The sequence below is a fragment of the Elaeis guineensis genome, chromosome 1, assembly GCF_000442705.2.
Source record: "Elaeis guineensis isolate ETL-2024a chromosome 1, EG11, whole genome shotgun sequence".
Taxonomy (NCBI): domain Eukaryota; kingdom Viridiplantae; phylum Streptophyta; class Magnoliopsida; order Arecales; family Arecaceae; genus Elaeis; species Elaeis guineensis.
In genome coordinates this window covers 108,375,169-108,387,854 of record NC_025993.2, presented here as the reverse complement: position 1 = coordinate 108,387,854, position 12,686 = coordinate 108,375,169, and the positions used below count along the sequence as shown (strand labels likewise).

The 12,686-nt window shown below is 36.4% G+C and overlaps 1 protein-coding gene across 2 annotated transcripts; it reads right to left on the bottom strand.

Moving 5' to 3' along the window:
• Positions 1-1,279: 1,279 nt before the first annotated feature.
• On the bottom strand, positions 1,280-9,769 carry LOC105038410 (zinc finger transcription factor YY1). Of its 2 annotated transcripts, XM_010914216.4 has the most exons (6): positions 9,454-9,769; positions 9,201-9,259; positions 8,215-8,414; positions 7,457-7,546; positions 5,339-5,482; positions 1,280-1,979 (listed from the first exon to the last, which is right to left on the bottom strand). In XM_010914216.4, exons 1-6 carry the CDS (start codon positions 9,537-9,539, stop codon positions 1,443-1,445), a joined length of 1,116 nt encoding a protein of 371 aa, XP_010912518.1. In that variant the 5' UTR covers positions 9,540-9,769; the 3' UTR covers positions 1,280-1,442. The 2 variants fall into 2 exon arrangements, with proteins under 2 accessions (XP_010912518.1, XP_010912519.1); XM_010914217.4 differs by lacking the exon at positions 9,201-9,259 and having other exon boundaries at positions 9,454-9,587.
• Between the last annotated feature and the right edge of the window lie 2,917 nt (positions 9,770-12,686).

Below are 12,686 nucleotides of genomic sequence, written 5' to 3'. Positions count from 1 at the left end.
CATCCCACAACAGGCATGATGCCCGTTCCATTGGCGGTTGAGCTAATTGTATTGATAAATAACATTTAAAATATGCAATGTCTTGATTGGTTTTTTGCATTAATACCCTTAAAAGATTTATATAAAGATATAGATCTTTTCAATAGAAATTGAATATTGAATTTGTTAATGGTAGTAATATAAAAGTATAATAATGTCAATTGATACTTAAAATAGTTATTTATTGACGTTATCAGCCAAAAATCCAATGAGAGAGGCATCCATGCAAAAAAAAAAAAAGGAAGAGGATGACTTGCTAAGAGACAGATTTTTTGGATAAATATTCAATAACCTATAAATTTGCAAAGGTATAAAAGCAAAAAAAATAAAAAATCAAAAAAGATAGTTTTTTGTGGTCTTCTAGATAATTGAAGAGGTAGTCGAAGGAAAATAAAGATTTTCATGCGGACTAGTTTGATGTAGTAATTCTACTTTGCACTTGTATTCAACCTAGGAGGGATTAAATGGTCGGTACATGTTTCTTGTTTCCGCCTACATACAAATGATGCAACTACCTATTATGGCATAATGGCAGGATATTTCGGCTTCTTATTATGATCTTCTACTAGTCCATCACAATTTAAGTGATTGATTGTTATTTATATGCACCAGCATTATAAGACTATCATGAAGAAAAATAGCAAAAGATAAATTACATATATTTTTCCTAAAGAATTTAGCTTTTTTTTTTCCAGACGGTGGAGGTATAAGGTTTATGCACTTCTACTATTGAACCTAACTTCAATATAAGATAAGGGCTTCAAGTTCCTTGAATAACTTCACAATAATTGGCCGCATTCATAAGAGCTTCCTTTCCTCCACAGCGTTCAACGGAAAGGCTTTTTCTTTCTTGAAGCACTTCGAAAACTTTGCTTAGTGGTGCACCACATAATCAATAACTCTGACCTACCTGACTTCATTAATAAGCTATTGTGTCTCCTTCCAATCATTGAGTTCTAGATCATTGCAAGAACCTCAAGCATAGCACTATCATTTTACTTCATAGGGTCAATGTGAACAAGTTACCATTCGGTGAAAATAAAGAACAGCAAGACTGACAACTCAGCAAATTTTAGTAGACGGGCCAACATCTCATCTAAGCACAAGGGTTGCAACCATATATACGCGAGCAGAACCAGTCCCTGCTAGATACAACTTGCCAGGGATTATCTGCTATTTATCCTCTCAAACTGGAATCACATTCAACTAAATCCAACCAAAATTCAATAATAGCAAAAAATAAAAAACACAATACTGCAAACTAACTTGATTATTGCATTTGTTCTGGGCAACATAATATAGTGCCACATGACACCAGTTATAGACATCAACTAAAACTGTGCCAATGTTTGGCAACATGGCCGGTGTCTTTCTTACAATAATCAGAGACTGTAATCCAAGACTTAGTCTTCATCCTCCGTCTCCTCATCATCACCATTCGTACCTCGATACCTCCACCCATCCTCTTCAACATTGTCTCGATCTTCCTCCGTTTCCTCACTATCCTCCTCATAGACCTCTTTGCTGGACCACCGCTTCTTGACAGAGCTAACATTTACAGAAGCCAAATTTGAGCCCTTCCGATTCACCATCTTTGCAGGCGGCATCTTCTGTACCAGATTGGTCTTGCTGCTTCTTTTATTGTTCTTGCCAACACTACCCCCCTTTACAATATAAGCATCATGATCACTGGCTTCATCCATCACATGGTCAGCAGCAGGCGCATGCTTGCCATTTTCTTCTGCATTGTGGCCAGGATGTTCCCTTCTTAGATGGAGGTTCAGTTTGTACTCATGAATGTATGCTTTCCCACAGCCTTCATATGGACAGGCATAGGGGCGCTCAGAGGAAGCAGAACCATAAGCTGCTGTAGCAGTCTTTGGGGTACTATGGAGCTTCTCTGCTGGTGGTGCATGCTTCATTCCATCTATCACCGAGTTCTGTAAAGGAAATTGGACATACAAGTCAATACCAAGATGTGCTATATGTAGGATAACAAATAAACAGATAAATGTATATAGCAAGCTGTGCCAGCAGTTTTCCTCTTAGCTGAGGTTTGACATATCATTGAACGAAAAGAAATATTAGTTAGTAAATTCATGAATTTACACTGCGGTTGGGATAACATGGCATGCCCAATATGTTACCATGCCAGTGCCTTCCTCGGATGTGCGACTCAGACTGGCCATGGCACAGTACATACCATACCAGTGCCAGGCTGGCATGTGATATCTTATCCTCGACTGACTTAGAAATGTTACCCATCTGATGTGTCACATACATCATTGGTCCAACAAAAGCAGCATGCGATACTTCATTCTCAAGTGACAGAAATGTTACTCATGTGTCACACATATCATTATTCCCACAAAAGCTGCTGGAAAAACGCGACATCAATGAGTATTGTATCTGTGTTACACTTGAACTGCACTCGAACATAATGCTCTCTCTTGTTTTCAATTGCTTTGTGGAATAGAAATCTTTCTTTTTATCCTTGAGTCAAAGAACTCGAGATGTGTCCGCTGTACAATCAGCTCCAGATATGAAGATTAACTTTTAGAAAACAATTCAGATTTGTGAACCAATGCACATCTCGTATATTGATCATGTTTAGTTATTGATCAAGTTTTACAAAAGATCTCTCTCCTAATATCACAATGCATACTATAGGCAGCCTGTTTATCAAAAATGTGATGTTAAATTCATAATATTTTGACAAGAACGTCATCTTGATGAGAGAACATTGATATCAGTATAATTTGATAGGATCATGATGCATTTTTCAGAAGAACTTTTACTAAAGGGGTGTTTGGTTGGGGGGAGTGGGGGTCTGAAATTGGAATAGGAATGGATGACTCCCATTCCAACCATTTGATTGGGAAGAGTCCCATTCCGATTCCAATTCCAGAATGGAATGGGAATGGCTCAATCGATATAGAACTCAATCTCTACTCTCCTCTGTGGATTCAAATTTCCATTCCAATTCCGATTCTGATTCCGGTCACGAACCAAATGCTTTGGAGGATTTAGCTATTTCGATTCCGATTCCAAGCCATTCCGATTCCCATTCCCTTTCTAATTCCGGTTGTGAACCAAACACCCCCTAAGAGTCTACCACAATATCATGAGAAAAATTTTAATGCTGTCAATGCTTTACATTGATACTAAGTGGCTATGCATGGCAACCTTTATGCATGCATCCTTGGAAAACTGAAAGCCAAAAAAGAATTGTGGATCCAATAAAGATATCAAGAGAGTATTAAGGCACAATGTAAGAGGTGATTGTTCTTTGATAGGGTAGATTGATCTTGAGGCAAATTTAGTTGACATTGTAAAGAGTTGGTCTCTGTTTGAACCATATCCTTCCATTGAAGTTTCATCATCCAACAGAACTCTGTAAGTACAGTTTAACTACAAAATAATATGTAATGTTTGCAAGGACCTCTGCAGTTTCCATGTGATTATGATGCATGAAGAACAAGTTGAAGAACCTATGATTAAAGATCCGCAGCACAGGGAGTCTATGGTCAAAAAATCATCCTCCAGCAAGATAAGGGAAGGCCAAGCAGCTGAAAATCCAGAATACGAGCAACAAAGTTCATATTCCATAATTATTGAGCAATCATGTGAGCGTTCAGTGTCCGATCATTTAAGAGAGGATCCACCAGCATTCGATGATCAAGATCTGGTATTTTGAAGATCCACCCTCTGTTGATTTACCAGAACCATCACTGTACATCAGGTGACGGATGATCGAATACTGTGCAATTGTTAATCGCCATTAACCAGAGCCAATCATCCAATAATCTTGATTGCAAAGAAGCCATATGCTGGTTTGCATCATCAAGTTTTGGAGATCCAGCAACGAAGATTGTGCAAGTTATGCCATTAAGAAGATTTTGGGGACAAGATGTACACAACGGAAGCAAATGATGCATCTAAGGTTTGTGGGTTATCAAAATCAAGAATAGATCTACTTAGTTTTCATTTTTTTCTATTTTTTGCTGTCATTTCTGTTTTTTTTAAATCTTAGTGGGTATATGTTTATTTATAGCTGAGATCTTTTGGTTTAAAGCAAGGATTCAGGTTCCAGCGGGATGTCCCGCAGGACAACGGCAAAATGTACCATCCCATATGTCGGGACAGGACATCCCGCCAACACCCCAGTGTCCCAATCGGTCCCGCCTTGGGATATCTTCTGTCCCAAGTGTCGGGAGAGGGCGGGACGACAGCATGTAGGAAAATCGAGATAGCCCTATCCCATGGGATTTAAAACCTTGATCTGAAGCCTTAATATGTAATTAAAGAAGTTATGTTACTGTAGCAACTAGCAATGCTGTTCATAGTTCTATTCATGCTACACTACCCATATACAGTAATTGGGAGCTTCTAGGGGTAGTTTGGGCATTTAGGGCCATATTAGGGTTTTGCTATTGTTATAAATAGGAGAAAATTGGAGTGAGAATGGCAGCTGGCAATTTTCATTTCCACCTCCACCCCCCCCACCCCCCACCCCAAACCCACTAAAAAAAAACAAAAAGACCCCTTACTATCCTCTTATTCTCTCTTAAGCCATTATATTCTTCCCTTCCGCATGCTGATTCAGATCTAATCAGATCTTAGTTGACTCTGTTATTTAATCAGCGTGTAGCCTTCAATGGTTTACAAGGCTACATCAGAAGAAGACAAGTTGAACTTAGACTAAACCCATCAAAGGACCTTGGCCACAATGGCTTGGAAAGTTATCTGGTAGCCTTCCATAATTTTTGAAATATTAATCCTGGCATGCTAGGATTTGTCACTCCAAGGAGGCTGAGGTCCACACCATTCTGCAAGGCACCTCAACATAGAAACACCGCACATTTGTCATCTGGAGGTGAAGGATCCAGGGAATATCAAAGGCCGAATGGCATCTAGCACTGCCTAGTTGACATAATGGAAAAGCACATGAACATGTTAATATATTCTGATATTAGCAAACTTTAGTATCGATAAAGAGATTTATTATGGCGACATTATTCACTTCTCTTTTCATTTTCGGTGTACACAATCAATGATATGCAACACATTGATTAGAAGAAAGAATTGAAACAGAAAATTAGGCCAATCTTACATGTCTAAGGACAATGTTATTTTAGTCTGAAGAACCTGAAAACTGATGCTTGAAGAAGTTAGAAGTAAGGAGGCTTTAGTGGCATACAAGTATTTCTGCAGAACACTGAATGACCAAAACAACGAGTGATGTAGCATAAGGCTAAAAATAACTAACCCAGAGCTCTGGGTGAATAGGCAATCTTACCTTTTCATGGTGTGCCTTGATATGACTTTTTAATTTGCATTCATGTGTGTATTTTTTCCCGCATTCTGGATAAGGACAAATGTGATAGTTCTCCAGTGAATGTGTTTTCATATGTGCCTTTAAATTAAAATCCAATGAGAAAGCCTGCAATTCAAAGCCTTACAAGTCAAAAACAATCATTGCAGCGTAGAACAAAAACTCATGGCAATTATCAATATTTAAACTGAATCAATCTCAGGCAAAATGAAGGCAAAGGTATATTGGAAAATTTGCAAATGAATAAAATGCAAGAAGAATGTTCGGTGCCTAAACTATGAGAAAATTCCCAAATGGGGTGATTTGAGTAAGAATTCCAGCAAATTTTACACCTATTCATAAATTGAACAATAGACCGAACATGTTAGTATAAAAGCAGTCATCAGACTAGCCTTATATGGTTTCTCAATTAATGGGGGTGACAATAACTGAAAATAAAAGAATTACCAGGGATGAGGAAGAAATGGAGGTAAAACTTATATTATTGCAGTTATGAAATGCATCACTAAAATAATTCCAATCCCCATAAAACTTTCCTGAAGACAAACTTTTTACTGAATTTGAAAAAATATATGCGTATCATTTTTGAGAAACATGGTGGGGATTCCACCCCTAGGATTCAAACCCTAGATCTCTCTTGCAGAGAGGGATGCCAACCAGCTAAGGCTGGTCAGCAAGAAAATATATATGTTTAAGCATTAAATTTACAGAATAACATCATAACTCTTTATGTAAGGACGAATTTAGATGTAACATGTGACAAAAATGAGCATATATGAGAAACGATGTCCAAAACAATACATTTCCAAAACTCCCCTGTAATCTTTCTGCTATTAAATTTAGATCAACAAGATGACAAATTGATGCCAACTCTAGTAACATCTATAAATGAATGAATGATGCAGGCACTCTCCACTTTGTCATTACCTCAACCAATTATATCAACCTCACCATCTCATTTTTAAAGTACCTGCTGCTCATGGTTTTTTAGAAGGAAAAAACAAAAAAAGCCTAGACAGTGAATCCATGGCATGATTATGAAAGCCACTTACAGGAGTGGACCAAAATTTCTTAAAACGCTAATTTCATAGAGCAACTTTAGCATTTGCATGACAGGAGATGATAAACAAAGTTAAGAATGTCCTAAAGTTTTTGTAAGTTCAAAATGGAGCGCAAAATGCTATAATTTTGAAAGCTTCAATAATAGTTTCATTGGCTTCTTGTTAGTGCTTTTTTAGCCACATCTCTCCTTCCATATAATACATACTGCCCCCAAGGAATCACATTATAAACTTTCTTTCTTATAAGTAATTCCCCATTGAGAAAACCAAAAATAAAATACATTCAGAAGATTTTTACAGACTTATGAGTATATGTAGTTGCAATAAGTTTCACAAACAATTACTTTATCCGATATGATTTAGGAGATTGTATGTGAATTTTTTCCCCCTTTTCTGATACATCACAGATTGCATACTACAAGCTTCAAGCACAGCAATCCCGTTACAGGACAATCTTTGAAGTTCAAATGTTCTCTTTTAAGACATTTTTAAAGTTTCAAAATTAGATATCTTATCTTCAAATAAGAATAATTTTCTAATCCCATATTGTTTTTTATTAGAACTTATGCAAAATATGAATTAAAAGGTCTCAATCTGAGATTGACTTGGAACATCTTCATAAAACAAAATTTTAAAAAGCTTTTCTCCTCTTATTTTGATATCATTCTAAATTAAATGGAAAGGGAAGACTTTAATTTGTCCTCATCTGGCTTGTAGTCAATCATTTTCTTGACAGCATGACAAAAAGTTCCAAATTGCTCTACATTCGTTCTCTTTCTCATCCACTCTTTGTTATCTAATTTTGATATATTTTTTATTGTTCTAAAACACTAATTGGACACCAAACCATTATAAAGATGGTTAAATATTTAAAAATCAAACACCAACATATAGAATAATCATCCCATTATCCAAAATAAGAAGTACCCAAAAAACAAGAATGGAAAAAAATAATTAGTATGGCTTTTCACCACAACAAAAGAACATGAGAAGTGTATGGAAAAGTGGACAAGATAATTACCTTACCACAGCCTTCATGAGGACATATAAAATCCCTTTCTCCTGTATGAGTAAGAAAATGTCTTTTCAACTTGGAACTATCTAAGAATTTCTGCAAAGCACAGGCAAGAATCTTAGAAGTAGCTTGAGAATCGACTTGATTGATCACAGGATACTTCACACTAACTCTTGCATGATAAATATTAGTATTGATAGGCAAAAATGGAAAACTACACTAGCAAGATATAAGATGCAGTGATTGGTCAATATCAAAGTAGAAATGCAAGAAAGTTCATCGAAAAAAAAAAAAGCTTCCTACAATCTGGAAGCTAAGGATAATGTTTACACCCCTAGCAATCAATTAGACCACCATCACAATGAAAAGGAACATAATCAAACAATATGTGGATGAAACAAGATCATCTAACCAAGAACAGGCCCTTTTAAATTTGAAGAGGGGCAGAGCAGGCATATATCTTATTGAAAATTTGACACATGTGGATCAAGCACATTTGATCGTCTTAGGTTGCAGACATTAAAGTAATTCATACAATATATGAACCAAAAAGAAAACAGAGAACAAATAGGGGGAAACATAAATATCCATGTATGTTATTTATAAAAAAACAATTCAGCACACATACTAAATTTTATATGTTAAGGATGAAAGTTGAATCTGCAGTTAGTTGAACTCTTTTACTCATTTGATATGGGGAATGGTGTTGAGTAATGCAAACTTCCTTGTATTTCAAAACATTGAACAATAATGATGTGCATTACCTTTCCACAGCCTTCAAAATGGCAAACATATTGCCTCTCTCCATGAATGTGAGCATGTTTCCTTAAAGCCCCTACATCAATGAAAGTTTTTCCACAGCCTTCATAGCTGCAGAGGAAAAGCACTTCAGTCGTTGGTTCAGCTTTTGGCTCTTCTGCTTGTGGTTCCTTAGATTTCTCTCTCAGAGTCTTTAGCATATCCTCTAGAACATGCATGAGAAAAGGGACTAATTAGATATCAATCAGGCAAGACAAGCTAATGCAGATGCTGAGACATGTTGACTGTTGTTCCTTTCTTCGATTACATATCAATAATTAAGGAAATAACAAACCTGGATACATGAAGAGGGGAAGTTAAGTGCTAAATTTGTGGAAGACATCAATAAATATCTAGAAAAACATGCCATTATTTGGTTGTCCTCATATAGCTTTTTTTTTTTTTTGGTACAAGTCCTCATATAGCTTTTCCATCATTTGAAAACTTGCATAAAGATGTAAAATCTATAATGACAAGCAAGAAATAGTATATAGACACAAAGAAATCATTGCTAAAGCAATCAGCAGAAAGATCTCCTAAGCCAGGAAACTGAGAAATCCTTTTGGTTTGCAGATTTACCAATGCTTCTATAAAAACTCCAAGCCAAGAACCATTCAGTAAACTAGCAGCGACAAGATAAAAGATGCTCAATTCTCATGTTCTTCAACTAATGATTATTCTTATACCCAAACTGTTCTCTCAATCATCAACTTAGAATATTGGTTTTGAATGTTTGCAGCGTTATATTAACTATCTCAAATAACCCTAGAAAACTGGCTATTTTGATTAACATACCCAACCCACCCAGAACAAGTTCCATCACATTGTGAATTGCACATAAAAAGAGAAGAAAGAGCAATCTTTCAGATCCCATTAGTTCAAAGCGAATCAATTGAACTTTCATCAATCAAAAACAGAACCCTAATCCCCATAATTGCAGGGCTAAAGATACCTGTAACCCACTTCAAAAGATAGCACTTCCCTCCAGTCGCCGCCACTTCCTGTGGAACCCTAGATCAAAGAACCCCAAGGGAAATCAATCAGGCTCATCAAAACATTTGCCAACAAATCTTTTTTCTTTTTTTTTTTTTTATACGCGATACAAGCTACATCCCCAAACTTCCCGCCAATCCTACACCACGGCAAGCGATCATCACAGGAAAACCCTAGCCCCTAAACCAAAATTACAAGAGGCTAGAACGCACCATTCCCTGAACCACCGAACGGCGGGGGTCCGATCTTTGTCGGGCGGGCGCCTCTCGAACATGGAGTGGTTCGTCTGCAGATCCATCTCTCTCCCCCTCCAACCCCGTCTGCTTCTCTTTTCTCCCCTCTCTGGCCGAGAAGATTAACGGCCGCAGCGTGACCGAAGGAGATCTAGGGTTAGGGTAAGGAAGAAGAAGGCGAAGAAGGAGTTAGTATCGCGTGCGGAGGACGAGGAGGCCTAAAGGAGGAGCTTGGGTGGGGGAGTCCACGTGACCGGTGGACTCGACTAATAAGAGGAGTAGGAGGAGGCGTAGGAAGCCCAGATAGAGAAGGAAAGGTCGCCATGAATTGATGCCACTGGCTTCTACCGTTCCTCCTTCCGTTGGACTCAACCTTTTGTTTGTTCTTACCAATAAAGCAATAATACTGCTGACAAAACCAGGTCGCGTCCTAACTCCGATAAAAATAATGGAAATTTGACCTTGGAAGTATACCGGATATATAAATATGCAACACACATGCAGCGCAAACACGCGTGTGTGCGTACATATAGGTGGATTAGAATATTATTGACCATGCAGCACAAACACGTAGCAGTATCCAGGATTTTAGACGTGATCTACTATTAAAAAAAATAAAAAAAATACCAATCAATCCCCAGGTTAATTTAGAATTTTTTTTAAATCTTTAAATTTTTCAATTAGAATAAAACATCCCTGAACTATTAACTATTTATTTTTAGATTTCTACCATCTGCTGACGTTTAAATTCATTTAAATAGCAGAAATATTTTTGATGATTTTGAAGAGAAAGATTAATCTTGTAGAGACTTATTGAGAAATAGATTTTTGATTTATTTACAAATGTCACTCTTCTAACTCCCTCAACTAGAATCCTTTCTTAATGACACATCTTCAATCCCACGCCACCGCCGTCGCCTTCCCTTTTCACTCCATTTCTACCGGCAATCAAAGATAATAATATCTCTTTTACACACCCTATTTTCTCCCCTCTTCTTCTTCTTATTTTTCTTCTTTTTCCTCTGATCTCTTCCTTATTCTTAAGGTTCTTTGGATCCGTGACATGGTCTCAGTTGATCCATCTTTATCCTTATTTTATTGGTTTCAAAATACTGCCACTCATTTTTAAACAAAAAAAAATAGTTTTTATTTTTTTATTTATAGTATTATTCATTTATTATGTAAGTAAATAGTTAAATATATTTTTAAGTATTTATTTATTATGTTATTTAATAGCTTGATATGTAGATGGATTGTTGATATCTATTTCATATTTTCTTTATCAATATGTTATACTACACATTTCTCATAAAGCAAGTAATTGTAGATGGAATATCATATGGTGGTGGTAAAATACGGACAAGAAGGAAACATATTTGAGAGTGAACCGAGAGAGCACGTTGAATGAAATTGAAGATGGAATATGCAGTAGGTGGGGCATAGATAAAGATATTCTGATATTGAAATATCAACTTCCCATACTAGAAAACTCTATATTTAAACTCAAGAATGATGAGGATGTTCAATGCATGCTTAATTTTTATATTGCACTGAAGTCTCCATTAATAGAGATCAATGTGGATACCAACCTTAATAATGGATCAGAATCTACTCGTCTAATTGATTTGAGATAAATTTTTTTTAAAATTATTTCATTATTAATTGATTCATCCGAAGTTCATTGCCTACTGTAATTATTTTATATTTTTGACAGCATAATTGATCCACAAGATGTCGAAAGTATGGCTCTCACGGTCACAGCTTCATCCCAAAGTTCTGCATCTGTATTCGACCTTCGATTAGCTAGATCATGGGAGAATGCCATAACAGGCATTGATCAGGTATTTAAAGATGCAATTCATTTTAAGGAGGTACTAAAAAATTATTCAATCACCCATAACAAAGATTATCAATTCATCAAAAATGATAAATTAAGAGTTACTGTCAAATGCATCAATGAAAGTTGTCCATGACGACTGCATGCATCAAGGGTTAGGCAGTAGGAGACTTTCAAAATCAAAACCTTTAGTAACATGCAGACTTGCGGCAGTGGCATTGGGAGGGATGGACATCCAAAGATATAAAAAATATGGGTTGCTGATATAGTGCTTCAGAAAGTTAGAGACAGGCCATTGTATAGACCAATTAATATCAAGAAGGATATTCAAAAAAATTTTGGCATTCATCTTCCTTATAAGCAAACTTGGCTCGGGAAAGAGATTGCTAGAGTTGTAATATATGGTGAAGATTATGCATCATTTGATCTTTTGTGATGGTATGGTGAAGCAATGGCCAAGACTAACCCAGAAAGTTTTTTTGTACTTGAGTATCCAGATGGACATTTTGAGAGGGTGTTTATATGTTTTCATGCATGTTTAGTTGGATTCAAAAGTGGATGCTGCCTTTTATTGTTCATGGATGGAACCCATATCCTTAATAAGTAAGGTGGTGTAATGCTCTCAACAGTGACACTTGACGTGCAGAATGGGATGTTTTCACTAATTTTTGCTATTGTTAGTGCAGAGAATGATGTCAATTAGGTTTGATTTTGTGAGAAACTCTATGATGTAATTTATAATAATGAAGATCCTTACTATCATTAATTATGTTTTATTTCAGATAGAGCAAAAGGCTTGATAAAGGGTGTGAGGATATCATTTTCTGATGCTACCTATGGTTATTGTTTGCAGTATCTAAAGAAGAATTTCAAAAAAAAAGCTCAGTGGGTTGTCAGCAGCACAAAGAGAAAAGGTATTGAGCCTACTTGATAGCACAGCTTATGCATTACATATGTCACAATTTATTGGTTATATTAGTGACATAAGAGAGATTTCATCAAAGGCATGCGAATGGATTGAACGTGGCTCAGATATTGATCACTGACTAAATACTCTATTTAAGGGAGAGCGATATGGAGAGATGTACTCTAATATCATGGAGTCATTTAACAATTGGACAAAAGAGGCACGATATCTTCCAATAACTCCTATAGTAGACATACTCCGGTATAAGATTATGAAGTTGATGCATGAGAGATGCGACCGCTCCCATAAATGGCAGACATATCTAGTTCCTAAGATTAAAGAGTTGATAAATATGAACATTGAAGATGAAAGGGATCTTACAATGTGATATTCGGATGGCGAGCGATTTGAAGTAGTCGCGGATTGCCTATATGAAGTTAATCTAAACACCCGTATTTGTTCATGCAG

Excerpts from the sequence above, each read along its gene's own strand:
- LOC105038410 (XM_010914216.4), bottom strand. The coding sequence starts at position 9,539 with ATGGATCTGCAGACGAACCACTCCATGTTCGAGAGGCGCCCGCCCGAC. Across the intron at positions 5,483-7,456 it reads CTCATGAAGGCTGTGGTAAG|GCTTTCTCATTGGATTTTAA; the intron begins GTAATTATCTTG and ends TTTGAATTGCAG. Across the intron at positions 1,980-5,338 it reads TCAAGGCACACCATGAAAAG|AACTCGGTGATAGATGGAAT; the intron begins GTAAGATTGCCT and ends TTTCCTTTACAG.